The sequence below is a fragment of the Phalacrocorax aristotelis genome, chromosome 8 (assembly GCF_949628215.1).
Source record: "Phalacrocorax aristotelis chromosome 8, bGulAri2.1, whole genome shotgun sequence".
Taxonomy (NCBI): domain Eukaryota; kingdom Metazoa; phylum Chordata; class Aves; order Suliformes; family Phalacrocoracidae; genus Phalacrocorax; species Phalacrocorax aristotelis.
In genome coordinates, this window is record NC_134283.1 from 46,243,653 (window position 1) to 46,266,688 (window position 23,036).

A 23,036-nucleotide genomic window follows, 5' to 3' on the forward strand; every position below is an offset into this window, starting at 1 on the left:
CCCAGGGCGAGCAGCAGCAAAGGGAGCGCTCGGGGGCGCGCCTCGGGGCGGCGGAGGGCCCTTCCCCCGCCGCGGGGGTGGGATGTCACCGGTGCTCCCCGGGCGGTGACGAGCCGCCCCTCCCGCCCGCGCGGCGGCCCCGGGGGCGTGGCGGCGTGTTCGGGGCGCGGCCCCACGCGCGGGCTTCTGCAGGCACCTCCCGCCGCCGCCCCCGCGGGGAACCGCCGCGGGCCGGGCTGGGACCCGCCGGCTGCCGCTGCTCTGGGGCTCCTCCGGCTGCTCCGGGGTTCCCCTCCTGCCGGCCGCCGGCGCCGGGCGGCTGCGGGGTCCCGCCGCGGCCCCTGCCCGAGGTAGGTGTCCTGCTGGGCTCCGCGCTCCGGGCCGGGGCCCTGCGTTGATCGGCTTCCCCCGCGGCTCGGGGGGTTACTCGGTGCCGGCGGCAGCCGGGAGCGCGGTGCGGGGTTTGCGGGAGGAAGCTTCGCGGGTGCCCGCAGCGGGGTGAGGGCTTTCGGGGGGGTGTGTGTATGTCCTATGGGCACGCTACCAGAGGAGGGGCTCTGGCGGGGCGAGAGCCGAAGGTGACACCAGTGGAACCTGCTCTCATCCTTCCGGAGCTTTGTGGCGGCTGCGGAAGGGTTCAGAACAATCTTCAGTTTCTCCGGGACAAAAGCGGTAGGATGGTGCCATGTGTTGCTGCCTTGCTGCCCGGTTTCAGCTGTTCAACAGAACAGCAGCAGCCCCTAAGCAGCGCTTAAGCAATGAAGAGGTGTTTTGTGAACCCCTCTGAGCTAGTCCCCTCCTGAGGAAGCCCGGTGGTCGCCCATCAGGGGTAGTTCTAACAACGCAACTGGCGGCTCGCCTTTTGGATAAACCTCCCAGGCTTCCCTTGGCCCTGCTGAGCTCCTCTCCTCATGAGAGCACAGCCCGCTTGCGCTGCGGGTGTCAAACCCGGGCGGCGGCACTCCAGTAGTTGCTTTTCCTCTGCTCTGCTTTTGTTTTACATCTATCTGTTGAGGATGAAGCGTGCTTGGCAATGGGAAGGCCTGGCTCTGAAGGTGGGGGCCCGGGCATTCCCGAGCGGCTGCTTTCTCGCACCTGGATAATTTCTGCGTCGGCCGCCAGACCCTCTGAGGAGAGCCCGGGACCGCGGGCGAGGGGAGCTGCTGCCACGCCGCTCGTGGGATGAGTGGTCCAACGGAGCAGGAGGTTAATGTGGAGGCGTTAGTCATCTTGGCCCGAGGGAAAGTAATTATTTTAATAATTTTGTGACTTCACAGTGTGAAATAGGAAAAGATGTATCGTTACTGTACCCTGGGCACACTTTACAAAGATACAAACCCAAGCATGTATTACTTGGACTAGCTTAACTTCAAGGAATACCTGTACTCCTTCCTCTTGTAGCTTTTATGTATTGACGTATTGTCAAAAATAAATTAAGCTACCGACTGCTATACAGGAAAATTTCCTTGAGCAGCTGGCCTTGGTTGACACCAACAAGATCACTGTAATGTAGAAGCATCAATATGTGAACCTGATTTGCAGCTGTTACATCTGAAGGTGTGATTTTCCTCTGAGGAGTAAATTTTTTAGCTTTAAAAGAGCTGCTGGTGTAGCTTTGTTTCAGACTGAAGGCTCAGTCTGTTCCCTTCAGAGGCACCGATAGGGATCGCAAACATTTGCTGCTTCATTTGTTTTATTGTTGGATCTTGTTTCAGTTCTCTGAGGTGAGAAATCAAGATTTTAGGGTTTTTTAATAGATTGCACTGGGTTTGGCCTTTTGAAAGATGCAAGCTCCCCTGCTCCTTGCTGGGCATAGTGAGATCTATGTGCACCACAGCAGCAGCGTGGGTGGGTTGCAGCTGAGATTGTAAAATGCCTTGGAGAGAGAGTGCCTTGTGTGCTGCCTCTGATCTGTTCTGGATGCCTCTCGCTAGTGCTGGGAGAGACTTTGAGGAGTGCTGGGAGACCTCTCAACCCCGGCTGCCGTGGGGAGGATGGATACCATTGCAGGCAGCCGTACATCACTTCGGCAGCTGCTGCAGTGTGATCTACAGTTGGGTTCCCAGGGTTGTCATATTGGGGATGAATTTTACATCACTGCAGCCCAGTTCGGGAAGACGCCCGAATGTAGGGGTTGCTTTTAAACTACAGGCAACCTTTGGCGCTTGTTTAAAGTAATCATCCTGGCCCAGGGCGTGAGGTTAGAGCTTAGTTCCTGGCTGAGTGGTGGAGATCAAGTTAGCTGGAGGGAAGGAGCTGAGCATGCTGGTGCAGGGAACCCGCAGCATCCCATGGCAGTTCCAATTCCCAAGATTCTCTTTGCTCTGACATTTTTTGAACGATTCCTCCCTTTTGTGCTTCAGTACTGCAATTTTGTTAAAGTAAAAAAGTGAAGCTACTCAGTAGCTGTGTTTCCAGAGTGTAGATGTGAGGAAAATGAGTGAGGCTGTATTGCATCCTTAAACATTCAGTGAAAATACAAATGCCCTAGAGGATGCTCCAGGCTGGACAGAGTCCAGATTGTCCTGCACTGTCACCCCCTCATTTTATTCTTCTAGGGCTTTAGAATTCCAACAAGAATTAAACGTGTATTTCACAGGGATGTTAGTATCAAAATAAGCAAATAAAGGTGCTTTGCATGTAAATGCTTTAAAAATAAAACTGCTACCGTATCCATATAATATCATTCAAGCTATCTTGAGTGTCACTAAACTATATGGAACCATATGCTACAGTATGCACATAGGTGTTTGGGGGAGAACGGGAAAATTAAAACCTGTGATGTCTGATAATGAACAGACCTGTCCTTCTGCAGTGTAGGAGGAAAACCAGCCACTGCAGCCAGCACTGAACCATAAATCAGAAGGTTTTATTGTTTGTTCATAGTTCATATAAAAAAAAATTTGAAGAAACTGAATGGTAACTACACCTTGATTTTCCATGAAATCTTTTACCTTTTAAAAAAAAAGGTATGATTTTGTCCCAAATGAAAGACTTCTGTAACAGATTAAATCAAAAGTTTGACACTTCGAATTTCTTCTTACATAGCTTTTTTACACTTCCATGTGACTTCAGTAGTCAGAGGTGCCTCGATGATTTTATCTAGCCAAGTCGCTATGTCCATTTATTTTGGATATTGACCTCACTACAGTTAGTCATCACTGAAGGTACAAAATATAATTGGATTGGATATAATAGCTGGATGATACAGCAAACGTGAGCCAGATCCTCAGATCTTTTGGTCTGTTAGTCTCTGCCTACGCTGCCCTCAGTGGGCAGCGGTTCTGGTCTAGGTTACAAGGTTATGATGTTACTGGGTTTCTCTAGTAAACTCCATTGTAATGTGCTTTTCCCCTGATATTCGGTTTTATCTCCAAGCTGCAAAATGCTTCTTAATCCTGAATGATGATGAAATTTTGCCTCCTGCCTCCTGCAGGATGAACCAGCAGAACGTTGACCGGCTCTGCTGGGGGTGACCAGTGGGTAACGCTGTCCTGGAGGCTCCAGCTTCGAGGGGGATAACGTAACTGAGAGAAGTGGAGAGAGCAGAGCCTGGGCTGGGCACGCCATGGGAGCAAACACCTCCAGCAAGTCACCACCCTTTGTTGAAAATGAAGATGGTAAGAGCTTTTCCTAGCTGTTGTCTGGGACTGCAGAGTCCGCCAGTGCAGAGGTGGTGACTGAGGCACCACCAGCTCTCCTGCTGGGGTTGCAAACACCCGGACGTCTTGGTTACGCGAAGGGGTGTCAAGGTCTGCGGCAGCGGCGTGTGCCCTTGCTCTCCCGCAGAGCTGTGGTCACCGGTCAGGTGGTCCTTTCGCCTCCCCCCTCTGCAGCTGGGCACCGGGAGAATAACTGTTGGCAGAGGTTTGGTTTTGAGATGTCTCTGGGATGCTGCCAGGCGCTTCGAAGGCGGGGAGGGAATGCTGCTGTTCTGGAGGCAGGGGAGGTTTGTTCTGGAGATTGCAGCACGAGCAGGACGGGTATGAAGTGCAGTTGGAAGGTAGCTTGAGTGATGCTTGTTCCCATCCCTGCTGTGGGCTTGGTGGGAGGGCCACTGAGAGAGACCCAGTCAGCAGCAGCGGCGGTGGAGGATCCTGCTGACTGCCCAGCGGGGCAGCTGCACCCGTCAGTACTGGGAGGCCAGCACACGGCCTTGGTTGGCTGGAAAAGGAGAATACATTGCTGAGAGCAGTACTGGAGGCCAGTGTCACTATGCTGCCAAGGTTATAGAGACGGCCATTAAAAGGTTGTTCCATAAATATATTTCCTGTTGCATGAGTCAGCTTGCTAACCGTACCCAGGTAAAAGCCCATATGGCAATCATAAAACGCATATGTAGATAAATACAGATAAAAGTAAAATATATAAGAACCTAGACGAGTCATAGGCTGCTGTCCCAAAGGTAAGAGCTCCAGTCAGGGAGGATGTAATCCTGATTACTGGGGACTTAAGGGGAAAAGGAGGGGACATCGGCCAAAACCTGGTCTTTCTCACTCAGCTCCTTGAGGGGAGAGGTCTCGGGGAGGAACATGCTTTCATTCCGGAAAGGCAGCGATTACACCCCGAGCAGCACTGTTAGTGCTTGTGGCACGACAGTGCCTGCCCCAGGCTGTGACCATCCCGCCGCTCGGTCTCCGTGTGCCGCGGCCGATGCACGTGGCTGCCTGGGGAAGGGAAAGCGACTCTGCGCAGCAGCGTCTTCCCCTCATTGTCCTCAACCACCCTGCTGTGACCCAGCCCATCCCTGTCCGCCTCGGTTTGTTGTCCTGCACAGAAGATCTTGCACTTTGGGGTCTGTGTTCACTGTTGTCGCCCTCCAGGCACGAAAGGCCAGCTCTGCGTGTGTGTCTGGCTAAACTGGCTCTTGTCCTCAAATGAATAATGCAACTGCTTCGATTTTTCTTTTTCATATTTTTTTTCCAGTTACTTTAATGTGAAAGAAGTCCTTGCTGTGAGTTTTTTCTGGAGATTTTATTCCTGGTGCATCTAAATGCTCAGTATTGGCATCTCTCATAAATACCTACCTGTGCTAGCTCAGGATGACTAATACTTTTCACATTCCTGACCACCTTCCTTGGGGTGATAAATCCTGGCTGTGAGATTGACTGTAACAAATTGAGTTTTCATTGGGGTGGCTGGTCTCTCTGCTGAGTCTTCCTCTGGGTTCAACATGCTTCGTGCAGTATCGGCTCCTGTGACTGAGAAATAAATAGCAGCCCAGGCAATGCAGTGACCTGTGCAGGGTGACTGTCCTTGGGGCAGTAGATCTCCTCAGACTGGTGATTCCTTATGAGAGCCAATTCTGTGCTTGGAAAGGGCTTGGCTTCAGCAAACAAAACCTGACAGCATGTGAAGCCCCTGTTAGCTCTGTGGCAAAGGGCACTGGGCTTCCCAGTTGTGAAATGCCGTGCGCCGTGCGTTTGTGTGTTGTGCTGGCAAGTCAAGGGAAAGGCCCAGTCCTGGCCATCTCGAGGGGTTCAGTGTTGATCTGCTGAGTTTCAGGAGGCCCAGGGGTCACCCTGGCACCCAGATACAGTGTCCAGACCGGTGCAGTTGTGCTTTTGTGGCCCTGCCCAAATTTAAGAAGTGGTAGCAAATTTTTTTCTCTAATTAGTCATATTTTAGTATACTGGAGGGAGAGGAACCCAGCTGAAATGGCAATGTCCCCTACTAACTTTTCCATTATCTTGGCAAATTTGTGACCTTAGATGTCACAATCTTGTCCTTGTTCTAATTTTAATTCATTTCAGTTTTAATCGAGAGCTGCTGGGTACAGCAGGAAGCAGCACAACGGCTCTTCTGCTCCGTGACACTGGCAGGTCATGGGGCTGCAGCCGCTGCAGAGCGATCCCACCTCTTTGGTTGTGCCACAGAGAGACTTACCCTTTGGGACCTGTGCAAATAGGAACAGCAGTGAACGGTACAAGTGCTCCGGTGCCAGGAAGGCACCTGATTCTTCACAGCCCGAATTCCACCTCTGGCAGTTCAGGGCTGCAGCTGCATCGGCTGGCCGGGCAGCTGTCTGCCAGATGCTGCTCACGGGGGGCTTTGCTGGGACCCACTGCCGGGGGTGGTGAGAGGAAGAAACATCTCAGTCCAATGAGCATTTTGCCATTGCACCAAAGAATTGGGTCTGCTTGTCGGAGAACTGTGCTGTGATGTTCAGCGATTTCATTTCTCTGTAGTACCTATCAATTTGCTTAAAAAACAAACAAACAGACAAAAAAACCCTACCCACCAAAAAAACAAAACAAAAAACGAAAAACCCACCCTTGACTTGGAGAGAATACTCAGGCAGTTGCAACAAGGTGAAAGCTTTTGCAAAACAGGGTTGTTAAGGACTGACTCAAGGGTGAAAACATCTGGATTTATATTGTGCCATAGTTTTCTGAATAGCTGTGGGCAAATTACTTCACTTTCCTGTGCCTCCGTTGTTCAGCAGTGGGCTCCCTTCTCCTCCCGCAGCTCGGCCGTTCACCCCATGGAGCGTGGACCACCTTCTGCCGTGCAGACACAGGCAGCACGCAGCAGGGCAGCAGGGCTCGCGCCTCGCTCGGGCTCCCGTCGTCCTTTGATATGCACACGTAGTCATAGTGCCTCTTGCATATTTTTCCAAACTGCTGTTGCTATAATTTGACTATTTTCTGTGACACCATGATTTTAATTTTTTTTCTGAGATGGATTTCTCAAAGGGGCTTTGTTTGCCTTCGGCTGAAGTGGGATGACAGGATTATTTTTCTCTCAGCGTTTCCTCTGAGTAGGCACGGTTGCGGATAATAAGCTACTGAGATGGAAAGAAAACGTAATAACCAGACAGCAGGTTCAGTGGTGCAAGGTGATCTTTCCTCCCGATGTAGTCAGGATGAGACCATGTTAAAAACTGGATTTTGTTTGTGCTGCTTGTGGGCAAAAGCGCGGGGAAAGCATCCCGGAGGATGCAGGCAGATATTCTCCCCAGCTGGCCAAATCTGTTGGAAGGTAAAGGAGAAATAGGTAGTAGGAGAGGGCAGTGGCTGGGTGAGAGGGACATACATCATTCTGTGGTCCTTCCCAGTGCCCTCTCTAGTCCACCCTCAGCTGTTCTGTCTTTAAATTGCCCCAGGACTCAGAAGAGCGTTAGATCTATCTTTGTTCCTCTACCTGGATCTGCGCCGAGTTTGGCTCCCCGATACGGAGGGACTTGCCTTAGGATTCCTTATTCTGTGGTAGCACTTGTTTTCCTGAGGCTGCAGAGAAGGAAGGGAGGGAGGAAATATAATGAAAATGGGGGAAATTACAGTGACAAAAGGAAGACGAGTCATAACAGACTGTGCGGTGTTGCGCTAGCTGTGCTGGGGTGGGCGACAGGGCTGGGAGGACGTGAGCCCCCTGAATCATTGTCTTCCACTTGGCAGGTAGAGTTTGGGGGCTTTCACAGGGTTGATTTGTCTTAATGAGGATGTCTTTCATGGCTAGTTAGGTTCTGTATTTTTTGTCTAAATATTGTTCCTTGAACCTGGGTTTAGAAATACAACCCTGCTTTCAAAATGATATTTCATGCTTATGCTTCAGTTGGTTCTTTATAGCAATTGCATTATCTTCCTTGGCATCTCTTAAGCATATTTTGTTCGAGTTGGCATATCACATGAATTTTCTCTCTGAAGGGCAAATGGTTTGGCTTTTTCATTGTTTTAGATGCCATCAGGCGGTGAAATGAGGCTTGTCAAATCTGCAGACGTGGATTCAGGATGAAGAGCATGTGTTTGGTTCCTGATTTGGACACCACAAATTTCAGTACTTTTGGAAGTGAGACTCTGGGCTGGCTCACTGTGAAAATCAGGGATGGGAGGAAAACTAAAACAGGGAGAGGTTAAAATGTGATCGTACCTAGTTTGACAGTCTTAAATAAAAAGTACGTAATTCAGCTTTCCTACCACCAGCTCAGTTATAGACCCATGTTTAAAATGTGAATGAAAACATTAATATTAAAAGACAAGCAGGTAGAGGGTGTTAGTGTGCTTGTGAAAGCATTCCTGTTAAAAGACAATAGAGGTAGAGGCTGTTAACATGCAAGGTCTGGCTGCCGGCTTAACTCCTCTGGATGCACAGCTGTTCCAGATGTTAATGTCCAGACCTCTGCGATTCGTGGTCTGTCCCCCTCTCGCAGAGCCCCGTGTGGGGTCCCAGTGCCTGGGACCCAAGACTCCCCTCTCCCCGCAGTCACGGGCTGCGTTGCACGGCACGTAGCTCCTGCGCTGACCTCTCTGGCAGGCACAGAGGGCTTCTTCCCCTCTTGTTTTTCCCTGCAGGTGATAAGGATCTTCACTCTCCCTTCTTATTCTGCAGGTATCCGCTACCCTCCTCTCAGATGATCTAGGTAAATTCAATCATTGTCAGCTTGTATTTAGCTCTGATATTTGCAACTGTTGTTCCGAGTTTGGAAAAGGGCTTCTGTGCCTAAAAGCCAGGTTTTTTTTGTTTTGTTGTTTGTTTGTTTTTTTTTTTCAAGTGCTATAGCTGGAAACCATAAACTTTGCTTTGGTTAGATTGTGGCATCTAACCTGAAAAGGTAATGGCAATGAAAAGGACATATTTTTTTAATTTAGTGTGCCTGTTTTAAAAAATTCTTGAGAATCGTTTACCCAGTGAGTATTACACACCTGGCGAGGTATGCAGCGGCTGTTTTCAGCCTTTTTTTGGAGGAAGTTTGGGCAGGCTCCGTGGACTGTATGGCAGATTGGTGACCCTCGTGCATGATGTTTACGCTGAAGAAAAACTACTCTGCCTGGTTAATTTCTTTGGAAAATACATTCATTTCATTAAAAAAAAAAAAAATAGTCCACTAGCGAAGTATGAGTGTGCTTCCCTATAGTCGTCTGGTGGCAAGGATCTAGTGTCTGTCCTGTCATCCTGGAATTAGCTTAGAGGCAGGACATGTCTTGAGGAAAATGGGTTTATTTCTGACAGGTATCTTTTGCAAGTCTAACAAGGAGGATTCGTCTGTTGCTGTGGCAGAGCAATTACCAACGGCTTCCTTGTCGTCAGTCTCATCTGATAGAAAGCTTTGGGGTCAAATGCCTCTTGGTTTCTGTGCCATCCCGCTCAGTCGATGAAGAAAGAAGCAGATGACAATTATGTTGGCAGCAGCACTTTTCAAGACAACCTGTGGTCTCAGAAAGCACAGAGAGGAAAGGCTCTGTAGCCTGGAGCACAGGTTCAGGCTCACGTGCCAGTGTTTCTGTGAAAACAAGATTTCAAAGTGCCTGTTCGCTCCCCAGATGACCAGACACCTGGTGTGTGGGTCCAGTACTGGCTTTAGCACCTGGTGCAGCTGGAGCCCGAGCATGTCCGAGCCCTCTGTTACAGTAGGAGTTGTCTGAGAAGATCTGAGCCGGCTACAGCCCCGTCCTCCACCTCAGCTGGAGCCAGAGTGGTGGGCCGCGGCAGAGCGACGGGGCCGGGGGGCTCGGCACACCCAGACCTGTCTGCTTGGCGATGGTGCGAATGTAATCGGAGTATTTCAGGTCAGCCTGAGAGGGCGACGCCAGTGGCGCCTGATGGAGCCACCAGGCAGGGCTTTCATGCCGGACATCCACTCGGAGCCTGCGCCCTGGAAGGAGCCCATCGGCAGCCTGCAGCGAGTACCAGGTCGGCTTTGGTAGCACAGCCCAGCTTTGGTTTGACAGCCTGGAGCTGCAGGCTGCGGCTGGAAAGGCACCCGCAGGTGCCCAGGCTGCTGTCATCAGGCATAACTGGACTTCTTTGTACAGCAAGTGCTTTCGTGCTTATTTTGCCTGAAGCTGAAAGGAAAAGAGACCTTGAGGTTTTAATCTTGTTTAGCAAAATGCCGGAGGTGGTGCGAAGTCTTGTCTGGTGCAGAACACCCGCTGCTGGGCACTGTGCTGATGTGCCAGTGTCTTGGAGAAGCATTAGCAGGATTTGGAGCATTCAACTGGGTAATCATTGCTATGGTTCCTCATCCAGCAATCGGCAGCAGGGTTTGAACGTGGTACGGTTAATCTGTTTGCTGTATGGTAATTTGATTTGCTTTTTTCCTGGATCTGTTTATTGTCTGAGATGAAACACAGGCAACTTCATCCTGGCTCATCAGAAACACTTGATATGTAGGGTCCTTCAGATTGGCACTTACAAAACGTTCTCTCTCGCTGTGCGGATGTCTGCCTCCCAGCCCCATCCCCGGCCAGAGGCCAGAAGGGCAAGTGAAGTGCATGGTCACATCCCCCCCTCCCTGTTTCTATGCACCGTCTGCAAAGCTGCTGCTCCTCCGCTGCCCTTCCGAGCAGAAACGGCCGTTCTGGGTGCTGAGTGGCAGCAAAGCTTGTGTCCAGGGTTGCTGTGTTTATCTGGTACAGTTATCGAATGGCTGGCTGGAATACCACAAAGGTATGAAGATCCCGCTGCCCATTTACATCTTCACATGGTATAAACGTTTGATGGGCTAAACTTCTTTGCATTTGGTTTCAGCAGGAATAAGATGACACTTCCATTTTTAACAGGCAGGGCAGGGTGAAAACATTCACTCGCTGGTTCCTTGCCTGATCTGCCATTGACAAAGGCTGACCCAGGGAACTTGCCTTTGCAGCTGAGCTGGGAAGACAAAAAGCCTGTTAAACACCAAGTTTTAAACACCACCCAAATCTCCAAAAGCTGCAGAAGGTTGCTAGGGTATCCCGCATTTTTCTCAGTTCTTATCTTAAGGAAAAAAAAGGTAGCAATAATATAATATCATCAAATGTTTGCTCAGTCATTTAACGTTTTAATGCTTGCTCTTTCTTGCAGTCACCTTCGACCATTTTGAAATTTTGCGAGCTATTGGGAAGGGCAGCTTCGGAAAAGTAAGTATTCTGTGAACTAATCACTATTTGGAGAGCTGGAAATGTAACTGAGAAGTGGGTGAATGAGAGGCTCATGTAAGAGTAAAGAAATAAACCCCTGCATTGTCAATGAGCTTTGACCTGAGCTTCAACTCCTGGTGATCAAGAAAGAATCACAGCCTGATTGCTCATCCATTCCATAGCCAGAAATTATGTTACAGGAGATTAAAATGAGATACTGATAAATCAAATGAGCTGAATTTCATTATGTTTCTGGATAAGCATTTTTTAAGATTCCCCAACAAAGCAACACCGAAAAAACATCACGACGCATGTTTAATAAAGAACTACAATCAACACAAAAGACCTGGCAATTTTTTTTAAGGGGATATTTCTCTGTGAAACTGTTCATTATTAAGCTTCAGGTTACAGTCATAGGTTAGTTTTATTTTCATGCTGTTACGGAATTCCATGCTTGTATACGTTGACAGAATTCCAGAAGGTCACTTGCCTCTTCACATAAAGGCACTTTCATCCCAGAAATGGGGTTCGTCTTAGGTGCAGAGTGCAACAAAGGTCTCTAGACAAAGAGATTTATTTGATGACGAAACAAAAAAGGTTGACTGAAACTTTGCAAATTCATCCCAAACTCATAAACTGTTTTGGAAACAAATCTGAAAAAAGCAGTCTGTTTTGGTTTGTGGTTTTACAAACTCCAGGTCTTTCACTGAAGCAATGTTTCTTTCTAGATTTGATGAAGTACAACTGTAAGAAGGGTTAAAATTCAAACCCCAACACCCCCCCAACAAAGCCCAAGGTTCTTTGACCTGAATGAAACTTATAAAGAAGGGGGAGATCAAGTGCTGCTCCCCAGTTTCTAACCTGTAGTTCTGTGGTGGAAAGGATGCTTCCAAACAGTAACTGATGTGGGAGGGACGGACACAACCAAGATTTGTTAGTGCTATTAAATAAAATGTTGACTCGTACGCAATTCCCTATCTCTTATCTTTGTGGTGATAAATTCCTTCCCCTCACCTTCATCCCAGCAAAATTTCTTCTTTGGCTGAAAACTATGTGAAGGATTTGCTGGTGATGTGCAGCGTTGCAGCATCAGTGCATGGAGCTGTGGCTTGGCAGTGCGGACTTTGCTAAAGCTGCTGGAGAACACTCGTGTGACCATGTTTAACCTGCCTAAATTTGCTGACAAATCACCTCTGATTTATCCCTTGATTTTTCTCGCTTAGGTCTGTGTTGTGCAAAAGACCGACACCAAGAAGATGTATGCCATGAAATACATGAATAAACAGAAGTGCGTGGAGCGTAATGAAGTGAGAAATGTTTTCAAGGAGCTGCAGATTATGCAAGGCCTGGAGCACCCCTTCTTAGTTAATTTATGGTAAGATATCGCTCCTTTGCTCGCTGGCTAAGTCAGCATTGTCAGTTAAAGACACCTTTGAGAGCAGACTGGCCCGCCTTTCTGCTGCGAGCCGGCGTTGGGAGCAGGTGGGCTGTCGCCATCGCAGCGTGAGAGGCGGCGTGCCGGGCGCGGGAGTCTCGCTGGCGGCGAGCGGGCAGCCCAAGGCGCTGTCTGCAGGGCGAGCGGCAGTGGCTGCCTGTGATTGCCCTGGAGAACACGTGTGCATGCACCGTGGGCCAGTCCTGTGGTTCTTTGCTGGAGGTGGGGGTCCTTGTCTGTTCCACTGACCGGGGCTCTGGTTTCAGGGGAATCTTGTTTAATTAAGCAAGAAGTTAGCCCCCTCATCCCCCCCGACAAGCACAAGAGAGTTTATTCGTGTGTTCCCTTGTGGTTTCTTCCTAGGCAGGTACTGCTCGTTACCATAACCCAGTTTTATTTAATAGTGCTCTTTTGCAACAACCAGCAGCTCCCAGGACCACACAGTAACAGCATGGGATTGATAGCCAAGCAGTGCTCTGTTTGCAGGGTTTTGCTTGTCAGTGCTTTCTTCTCATCACCTCCTGATTCTCATTTTGTGGTTTAGTTTGTACTTTAAACAGCCTGCCTTAATACCTTATTGATATTTGTCTGCATTGATGCTAATCAGCAAAGATAAAAGCAATTTATCATTGCGTTTACTGACAGAAGAATAATACCATTCAAATTTTATTGCAGAAACCCCATATATCTATAGGGGAAACGTGCACATAAGAGTCTCTTTCCTTTAAGAGTACCTGATAAATGCAACCTACGTGCTCTGGTTATAGTAGTTTTTCAACCATTAGCAATGGGATTGACCAGCTGAGTGATAAAAGACACACTAATTCTTCCCTCTTGGTTTGAATCAGCGTGTTTTCCTGCAGTGGGTCAGTAGAAATGAATTTTAAGTAAGGCTTTATTACTGTTACAGTCTGCCAGGTTAATTTTATTAGGGCACCGGTAACAATTCAGGTGGTGTGGTCTCATACACCATACAATCAGTGGCCAATATCCTGTAGTCATAGGATTCCTCTGGGGTGGTGGGTAATTACATTTATTGGATATTGGATATATTTTTAGAATGAGGTAGAACTTACCAATGCTAAACACAAAAACAAATGAGGCTAAAACACACTGAAGATCGCAAATCTTTGAATAACTTTGTGTTCCTTTTTTGAAGTCTCCTGTAACTTGAGTGCTGTTAGATGAACTCATGATTTTGATGGTATTGCAATTAAGTGTTGTTCTAACTAGGGTTTGAACGAGAACCATGCATCTAGACCTCCCAGAGCTTTGGGCGTATCTCCAAAATTTGCTTTCCTACTTGAACAAGCACTTCAGGCAAAATTCACTCAGCAGCTGAGAACTAAACAGCGTATGCGTATGTGTAGACCTGTGAAAAACAAATCATGCACGTTTCCCTCCTGTTCTTATCATGTCATCCCTGGTTTGGGTATAGCCTTTAGCTTTCCTGCACTCTGAATGATACATAGACTACAAGCTTCATGGGGAGCAATGTTCTGGGTCATGGTGCTGCTCATTGCATCAAGATGCTGGTGTATCGGTAAGAAAAAAATCCATGAGAAAAAAGCTCGTAGCTGATTGTTGGACTGTCTCAAAGGGACACGTGGCAAATAATTGCATCAACTGGGGTCACTTAAAGAGGAATGGCAGATAGCAGCTGCATCCCCTGTTGTGTTGAGCAAATGGGTTTAACAGGCTGCTGCCGGGAGAACCAGAGCCTGGTGCTGAGTGCTGCTGGTGCACAATCTACTGGCTGAGAGCCTGGGCAGGGCTGGCCGTGCTGGTTTAGGGCTCCTCTCTACATTGCTCCTATGGTCAGTTCCCTCGGGTACTTGGAGAAGATGCAGTGTCCATCCTGAAGAGCTGTCAACCCCAAGAGGAACAGAAGGCATTTATCCAGAGCTCTGTGCTGGATTTCCACTGCTGTATTGAGTTACCGATTGCTCAGCCAGCTGGGGCTTGCAGCAAGTGGAGGGACCTTTTGTACACGAGTGTCTGGGGCAGTGTAGGCTTTACGGACGGTATTCAGAGCGCAGCACGGTGATTTCTGGAGCTGCACCACTGCATAGTCGAAGTGGCAGCTCTTTTAGTTGCTGCCCGTGGCCAGCCTCTCCCGTCGGTGTGTGGTGGGTGGCAGCGGTACCATCTTCCTCCTCACATGTCCCAAGCGGAAGCGTTTCGTTAGCTCGCAGCCGCTGGCAGCGGCTGTTAACTGCTGAGCAAACGAAGCTGCTGCATGCTGTACGCTGCCCAGCAATTCAGGGAGCAAGCAGTAAACAAGCGTTAGTGTGAGGTCCTCCCTGAAATAAAAATGCATGGTCCATGCCTCCTGGGTCCTTTCTGGTCTGTGCTGTCAGTCACTGCTACTCATATCCTGTGATGAACATGCCTGATTGCTGTGCCTGCCTGCCAGACTGCTGTCCATCTCCCCTCGCAACTGTGAGGGGAAGGAAATTAGCAGCAAGCTGCTTTAGAGCGGTGGCTTTGGATGTGGCTTTGCTTTTGAAGTGGCTGATAGGAATAGGCTGATGGCTAGTTCAACATTGGTTCTTGTTCTTCTAGTGGGATGGCTGGTAGTTGTTCATACAAGCTGCAGTGACTCGGTTATGGATCTGAAGCTAAATTATTGTTATCTCAGTTATTTTGAGACTATAGGTAGGAGTTTAGTCGCAGCAGGAAACAGAGCATGGGAAGGTCATGAAATCGTTTACCAAGTGAAAAAGTTCTAAGAAATTATGAGTATTCCCAGAGGTATCGTGTCCCTTTTTAACCTGTCTTTTTTTAAATAGTATCATCCTTGAACTGTGCTTATGCCCTTTTAGGTACTCATTCCAGGATGAAGAAGATATGTTTATGGTTGTAGACCTCCTGCTTGGAGGGGACCTGCGCTACCATCTCCAACAAAACGTGCGGTTCCAAGAAGGCACTGTGAAACTCTTCATCTGTGAGCTGGTGCTGGCCCTCGACTATCTCCAGAGCAGGCACATCATCCACAGGTCAGCTGGGACCCCGCAGGTGGGCTGGTGCTCGTAGACTGCAGTAGGGGCACACTTGTTCCTCTGACATGAAAGGGCAAATAGAAGCTTAAGAGCTAAACAAAATGTTCTCACACATACGTTTTCTTTTATGTAAAACACTAGGCTTCCCAGATAAAACCATTTCATATACAACAGAGAGTGTGTTATGTCTCCCTCTGGGATAGCTATGATGCAGCATATTTGATTTGTTTGCTGACCCTGCAAAAAGCTGTCTCTGATAGGTTTAATTAGCTGTAGCTCACTAATAGCCATCCTGTTCCAGGGAAGGTGGATGTCAGCATTCAGAATTCCCCAGCTGTCACCCTCAAAGGTGTCTTCCTTTTGCTCCCCTCCCTGTACCTCACTGAAAGACAAGAGGCGGGACCAAGCAGCTTTTTTTTTTTTTCCTGTACGAGAGTAAATCTCTTCCTAGAAGTGGTGAGAGTTTCTTTTTGGCCACCAAGATTTTTCACGGCCAGTGAAAAAATATTTCAGCTCTTCCCACAGATTCGAAGACCTGCAAAGTAACAGAGGAGATAGAGCTTTTTCCTGGTTGGCGAGGCAGAGTTTGGCTTCAGACAAACATGCAGACAGATGTGTGGCTGTTTCCTACTGGTATACCGGGCAATGCAAGCCTTGGGTGTCCACGGGTTCAGCTTAGTAGCTGCTAACGGGGTATGAACAGGGAGGGAGTAGCAGAGAGTTAATAAAGGCAGGGAGAAGATTATTTCATAAATATCACTCCAGAAGAGCATTTTTTTGAGGTGTAAAAATAAAGCATGGTACAAAATTTAAAATTGAAATGACCCCACTTGTTAACAAGGGAAGGAACACACTATTCAAGGGCTGATCGAGAGTGACGCTTGCTCCTGTCCCTAGCGTTTGGCTGCCATTTCCGAGATGCGAAAGCAGAAAGGCTGATGCTTGGTGTGCCCGTAGCATGCCCCCCGCCGCTGTGGAGAGCACCGGAGGGGTCTTGCTCTGCTTGGGTTGGAGCCAGACCTCCTTGGGGACAGCTCCTGCTCTCTCAGGAGTCTCATCTTTCATGCTGCTTGTTTTGTTTTATACCTGCATAGACTCATCCTCTGACGCACCTGATCTTGGCAGGCCGGCTGGCCCAGCTGCCCCGATCGGGCTCGGACAGGCACCGCTGGGGGCCAGGGCGCGGGGCCGGCGGGCGGTGGTGGGGGCGTCGCGCTGGCCGCCCCCGCCCGGCACCTGCTCACCGGCACCAAATAATGGGTGAGCATGAATTAAACATCGTGAAACGCAGACTCAGCTGTCGCTGTCATGAGCAGCGAGGGGCAAATCCTCACGCTCTTGGTTTGGCCTGAACAAACCGAGCGGGGCGCAGGCCCAAGGGGAGCGCAGGGAAGAAATTCTTCCCTATTAGTGATGCATTACAGTTAGTAGCAGTGTCAGTAGGACTGAGGGGCTGGAGGTTGTTCACGGTTCAATGCTGTAAGGATGAGTTTGCGTGAGGAGACTGTTCCTCATGGCGATGAAATACGTGACGGCTGAGGGAGCGCTGGGTGCCGGGGGCTGCGGGCCCCACTGCGAGCCGTGTCCCTGCGGGCGTGTGGCCGTCAGCATCGCTGATGGGTGGGCTGGCGGCCCGCTGCAGCCTAAGGGCAGGTACGAAGAGGACAGCCGAGGGGCAAAACTGGGATTTCCCAGAGGGTTATTTGTAGATACAGAGGGGAGAAGGTAAAGTTCGGGCTGCAATGTGTGTTTCAAGCACCTATACGTGCTTAAGGTGAATCGAGTACAACAAAACGAGTATGACGGTCTGTAAAATTTGCAAGTTATTTAATTAACACTGTAATGCAAGTTGTTTAATTAACACTGTAACCCAGTGGGACAGTATTAGATTGATAAAGTGACTCAGTTGAGTCAATTACACTGCAACATCTGCAACTGGGAACATCAGGAGACAGGCAAGCGATTGCTTACTTTGCCTGAACAAAGCTGTGCAGAGGCAGCGGACAGACTGATGGCTGGATTATTTCCCACCTACATGCAGAAGAATGGGAAATATTTGTTATTTTTTTTTCTGGCTAGGAAATGGTATAACCAGTTTATAAAAAAATCAATCCCTGTTCCTTGTTTGCATCCTGGGAATGATCTCACTGTGCTGGTGTAATTCCATAGGCTGCATTACCAGACTGAGTGAGATCAGAAAAGGCCCAGTGAAAATTTTAAAAAAATTAATTAATTAAATGTTGAAAACTGGATGAGAAATGAACACCTGTCTTTATGGTTCATTTCAAAACTTTGAAAATATTTTTTTATCAAGGGATTCAAAGAATCCATTTTTTTTCAAATTCTTTTTGATGAAACATTTCTTAAAGTTTTTCCTTAAATTGGTGTTTTCTCAAAAATACCAAGTGTGGTGTCACCATCTTTCGCTATCAAATACAGTGCTTCTGACCATCTGGAATATTTGACTCTAACCTGTGGCACAGTTTTGCCGCACTTACGGGGAAAACCTGCTGCTTACCTGAAGCTGCCCCATTGTCTCTTGAAAAAGGCGCCTGTCCCTGTGGCTACCTGGGGGATGGGGGATGGCACAACAAAGGTAACTGGTATTTATAACCCACTGGCAGTAGCTTGCGTGAGCAGATGCCAGAGAACTGTAAGCCATTACATGATAATTAGATATATTGTCTCTTCTTGATTGCCGGTGCTTTGTGAATTCAAGCTTTATCTTAGGGACTGCATTTTTAAAGATAAAATCCTGAGCCTGCTCATTTTCTTCCCTTTGAACCCCTGGGCCTGGTGAGAAGCATCTCGAAAGGGCAGGGTTACTGCACGTGTGCCTGCCTTGTGTATGTGGCGATCTCCTCGTGGGGCATTAAATCGCCAGGTGCCTGGCTCAGGCTGGTGGCAGGTGAACGGGGACTGGTGTAATTAGCTCATTAAAACCAGGTAATGTCTTGTAAAGTCACTCAGGTGGATACAGTAGGTGTATCAGGTGTACATTTTCTCCCTTCAATGGAGAGCATTTCCCTAGAGCATTGCTATAGGTATTACATTTTTTTTTAATTCAGGAACAAAACCTGTGGGCAACCCATTTGTTTCTAGAACAAAGATGTTAAAATAACTTGATTTTTAGTGAGTGAATGGGGAACAGCTCTCAATATAATACTGAAACAGGTTAAGAAGTAAAAGGAGGAAAAAGATAAAAAGAAGCTCTAACGTTGTAGGTGGACTACCTGGGTGCTGCTAGACCAAACCACAGCAGCCTTCACAGCCATAGCCCTGTACCACCATTTCTGCTTCTGCTGTTCAATTAGCCATTCTCTTATTCCTAAATCAAACCCTGCAGGAACATCAGGGCCCAAGAGCCCCAGCAGAGACACCTTCTAGAGCATGATGTTTCTGGAGAGTGTGTTCCACTGGAGCCTGGGCTTTCATGTCACTTCTCTAGGCTAATGGCTGTCTCCCCTTCTCTGCCTTTTTTGCTAGAGACATCAAGCCTGACAACATTTTACTGGACGAGCATGGTAAGTGCCTGTTGCTTTGCAGTCGTGTGTATGCATAAAAGCACAGTCAGAATCGGGACATCCAAGTTAAAATTTAGGTGCTTGCTGTTCTCTTCCTGGCAAAGCTCTCACAGTGAAGAGTTGCCTAATATTTATTAGCTTTTAACTCATTAGAAAAACACTTTGTCATTTTGTATTTTTTGAAAATCTGTGTAACTAACTGGCTTGTGAGAAATCTTCATTAGCAACTACAGCAATGCTCTCAAAGAGAAAAAGTCAGCACAGGGACAAGGCATATCTGAATCCATTATCACTTCAGAGGCTGTAATAGAGATGCTGAAGCTGCTGAGGAATCACCGTGGCTCGTCTGTGTGACTGGGGTTGCCTGGCAGCACCGAGCCCAGACTCTGCCTGTTTTGCATATGACCTCTAATTTCAAAGTGCTAGCTAATTATTTATTTAGGAGCTGTCAGCAAAGCTGCTTCTGCCTCCAAGTGCGGTAGCCTCTCTTCTGCCTCACTCGGTACTTCTGCTGTTGCCCCATGCACAGACCGATGCAGAGACCCATCCTTCCTCAGCCTCCCGCCGGCGTTCACCGATGTGCCGTGGGCCTGCTGGGCCAGCCGGGGCTGGGGTGCTCCCGGCACCCTCCCAGCCAGCGCTGTGCGGAGCCTGAGCGGGACTGCGTTTGGTCAGTCCTCACCCGCGGACACGGTGACCTGTCGCCACCCTCCAGGAGCTGCCCTGCCTCTGTGCCCCGTTGGGCTGGGGTGACACAGGCACCCGAGAGGGAGCTGGGAGCACTAGAGCCATGGAAATGTAGGTCAGCATCCTTCTAAAGAGGGGAAAAACGGGGGAAAAGCTTTGCTTGTCTCTGCAGTTGCCTTCAGCTCAGCAGGACGTAACCTGCAAACTTACATAATGACACTGCAATTTGGGTTGATTTTTGAGCCTATGCTGTGTTTGCTGTGATATTTTAACTGTCTGTTGCAGAGGTTTCAGAGTAATTTTCTGTGGATGTGCCCTTGACTTCAGTGTCCTTCTGAGTATGACTTGAAGTATTTCTTTTCTTCATCCATGGCAGCAAAGGTGTATTGCACACAGTTCAATTTTCTCTTGTCCCCAGAGCAACTGTTATTGTAGCATGTTTATCTATATTTAGCCTAGTAGATTGCGCTTGTTTTTCAGTATCTGTTTCCCTGTGGAACAGAGCTGCAGCTCCCCATTCCCTTTCCTCTCTCTTCACCAGGCTCTTACAACCATGATCACAAAACGTATGCTATTTGCTTACATCAATATTTTATAATGCTCTTGATTGAGGCCAGTCCCCATAGAGTACAAAACACCTGAAGACCTTCAGCAATCAGACTGTAGTCCTTCATTTTTTTAGACTCTTCTTGTCCCCTAACTCTGCCCATCCTCCTTTCCAGCTGTGAAGTACCTTTCCAGCTGTGACTCCCTCACCCTTTCAGATTTATGTCTCAAAATGCACCCACATCTGTTTAACTGCAGCACCCTTTTTGCTGGTGCTAATCACTGGCGGGGCTGCAGGAGCCCTTGTGCTCATCATCTGATCTCTGTGTAGGAGGCTGGTTCAGGTTTTTGACAGTACCAATGCCTCTCACAATGCCACGTGTTGAAATGTGACTGTCATGAATTTAACACACACCTCATGTGTTTGCCTCTGTCACCCTGGTCAGTGACGTTCTGTATTACTGTATCAATTTCAGCTAAGAAATCAAAGTGAGCCATGAGCAAAGTGCAATATGGGCAGATGCCTTTCTGTGCAATAAATAAAGCAGTTGTTTGCCATCAGGGATTTGGATCAGGTCCCACAATGAAAAAGTCCTTAGCAGATGACCACCTTCAACAGTCATTCCAGGCACAAAGTGATCTCCTCCTTTAATAAGTGTATTGATTTGGCTCAATGACAGCACAGCTCACGTGGGAATAAAAGAATATAATAGATGGCAGTTTCCAAGAATTGTGACTAATTCATCAGGAGTTTTTGGCCCGGTCATTTGTCTAATAAAATAGAAGAAAAGCTCAGTTTTATCTCTAGTAAAATCGAGAGGTTTTCTTTGCAAGAGCCCCATAATGGCTTTGCTCAGTATTATTTCTTGTACCACTGCTGAAAGGATCTTGAGGGCAGTGCTAAAATGGGTGGGTTTATGCCAATGCAGGCACTGCATCATAACCCATATGCTCTCTAATCTTAGCTAATAGAATTATGGCACAGTCTGTCCAAGAGCCTCCATAGTCCTCAGCTGCTAATGTCCCTAGTTTTCATATTCTTTAAAACGTTATCTTAGCTGAATCTGCAGAAGCCTTATATTTTTTGTACAAAAGATGCTCTAGAAAGTTGAAGGAATTATGTAGGTTCCATTATATCCACCACCAGCATTATGAGGTGCTGAATAGAATAAGAAAATTCTTTGCCTTAATGCAGAACCAAAGGCTTGATCTGAAAGTGCCAATTTCAGGTGGACAGGGTGGGCTTTGGAAGGACATGGTGCCCAGAGCACAGCTCTGGCTATGCTGTTTCAAAACTGGCTGCAGTTAGAGATGCTGAACAATCAGAAAAACATGAGCCTTAAAGTTTGACCTTAAAGCTCTGCAGCAACACTGAGCGCTTCCGTCTTGGTTACCGGTAGCTGCCATCCCTGGTCGCCCGGTCCACCTCCTTCTGTAACGCTGCTGTCGCTGTTCAGCCTTGTCATCCCGTGCGGAGCCTTCTTCCTCAGCCTCGTTTGCTTGATCTGGTACTTCCCCAAGTGGGCTAGTTTATAAAACTTGTCAGTTATTTGAAGTGAATAATTTAAAAGAGGTAGCCAGAGAAAAGTACATTTGTGCTTGGAATATCAAATTCTTAGAGTCTTTATGATTCATATTTATGAAAACAGCTCCCCACAAAGTGCAATGAGAGCTAGAGATGAAAGGAAAAATGATGCAAGGACATAGAGGATGTACCCAGACAAGACAGTTGTATGTCATTCGTTTCTCTCAAGTACTCCGCAGCAAGTTGATGCCCGTTCTGTAGCAGGCAGGCTGAAGAAGAGAGGACCCAGCTGGTTTTGTGAAGCAGCGTAAGCAGCACGGAGAGACATGCTCTTGACAGATCGGTCGGGTACTGCGTGAGGGGTGAGCTCTGACACCTCGCTTACACTCTCCCAGCAATGCCCACGCCTCACGGGAGGGACCTCAAGTTTTCCTTTCTTCTTCCAAACTCAAGCCTGACAAGTACCAGGGATTTGGTAAGGAAATCTGTGTCTCGGTGGGACTTGCAGCGCAGAGAGCCCACAGGGGCAGGCGGGTCCCAGCTAACGGGGCTGTGAGCAGGTCACTGTCCTGCTGAGCTGAACGTGCCCCATCCCCGCCTGGGGCAGTCTCATGGTGGAGCTTGGCATCGCTGAAAAGCTGGATGACAACTTTATGGGGAGCGGCGGAAGGATTTATTCATCCTTGCCAGATGCTAACATGGAGGTGGAAGTTACGTGGTTGTGGTGTGATCCCAGGGCCTTCTGGATGAGGGTCATGTCTGCCCGGTCTGCGTGCCTAGCAGTAACGTCAGGAGACGAATGGAGCAGGGCTCAGTGCGAGGCAGGAGCCAGTGCCAAACGAAGAGGTGGTCCTTGTCCCTGGAAACTCACAGCCCAAACCCTGAACGCGCCCGGGTTTGTGTAAAGCATGGCAGTCCTGCTTCCACCAGCTCTGACGGGTGCCTGATCCGTTCCTAGCCTGGCTCCAGGGAGCCGTACACCATCCTCCCAGGCTGCGGACGCACGTGCTCTGGGGTGTATTTTGGACACTGGCCATGGCTGGTAGGGGGCAAGAGCCTCCTATGCTTTACACGCTGCGCATGTCATTGAAGAGACACCGGCAGGAGCGTGGACATGATTAAGTGAAATCACAAAGTCTACTTTTATTCCCCAAAATTTCCCAGCTAGATCAGATATTGCAACAGGCAAACTTGTATTGCCATTCTCATATCACAGATATATAGGCACAATTTTAAAGATTTACTTAAATGATTCATAGCATCCAGACAAGACGGCAGGAGTTCATTATCAAAGCAACAAATTTTGGACCTATAAAGGTGATCTTATTCCACTTTAACTCATGAACTAAAGTGGCAGTGAATCTGTAGCTTTTGAAGCTGGTGACTGAGGGAAGAATTGTCATAGCATCTCCAGCAGTAGAAAGCCACTGCAATTTGATCTCTGTGGTTAGAGGAAACAAAAGCAGTTCATCCACCCTC

The 23,036-nt window shown here is 48.3% G+C and overlaps 1 protein-coding gene across 2 annotated transcripts in view; it reads left to right on the forward strand.

The window, feature by feature from the left end:
* Positions 1-213: 213 nt before the first annotated feature.
* STK32A (serine/threonine kinase 32A) overlaps positions 214-23,036 on the forward strand; it is a 35,570-nt gene continuing 12,747 nt past the window's right edge. For both annotated transcript variants that reach the window (XM_075103047.1, XM_075103048.1), the window contains exons 1-6: positions 214-350; positions 3,437-3,620; positions 10,783-10,838; positions 12,062-12,213; positions 15,099-15,272; positions 18,762-18,799. In XM_075103047.1, coding sequence (XP_074959148.1) covers positions 3,569-3,620; positions 10,783-10,838; positions 12,062-12,213; positions 15,099-15,272; positions 18,762-18,799 — 472 coding nt within the window. In that variant the 5' untranslated portion in view covers positions 214-350; positions 3,437-3,568. The remainder of the gene's footprint in view (positions 351-3,436; positions 3,621-10,782; positions 10,839-12,061; positions 12,214-15,098; positions 15,273-18,761; positions 18,800-23,036) is intronic.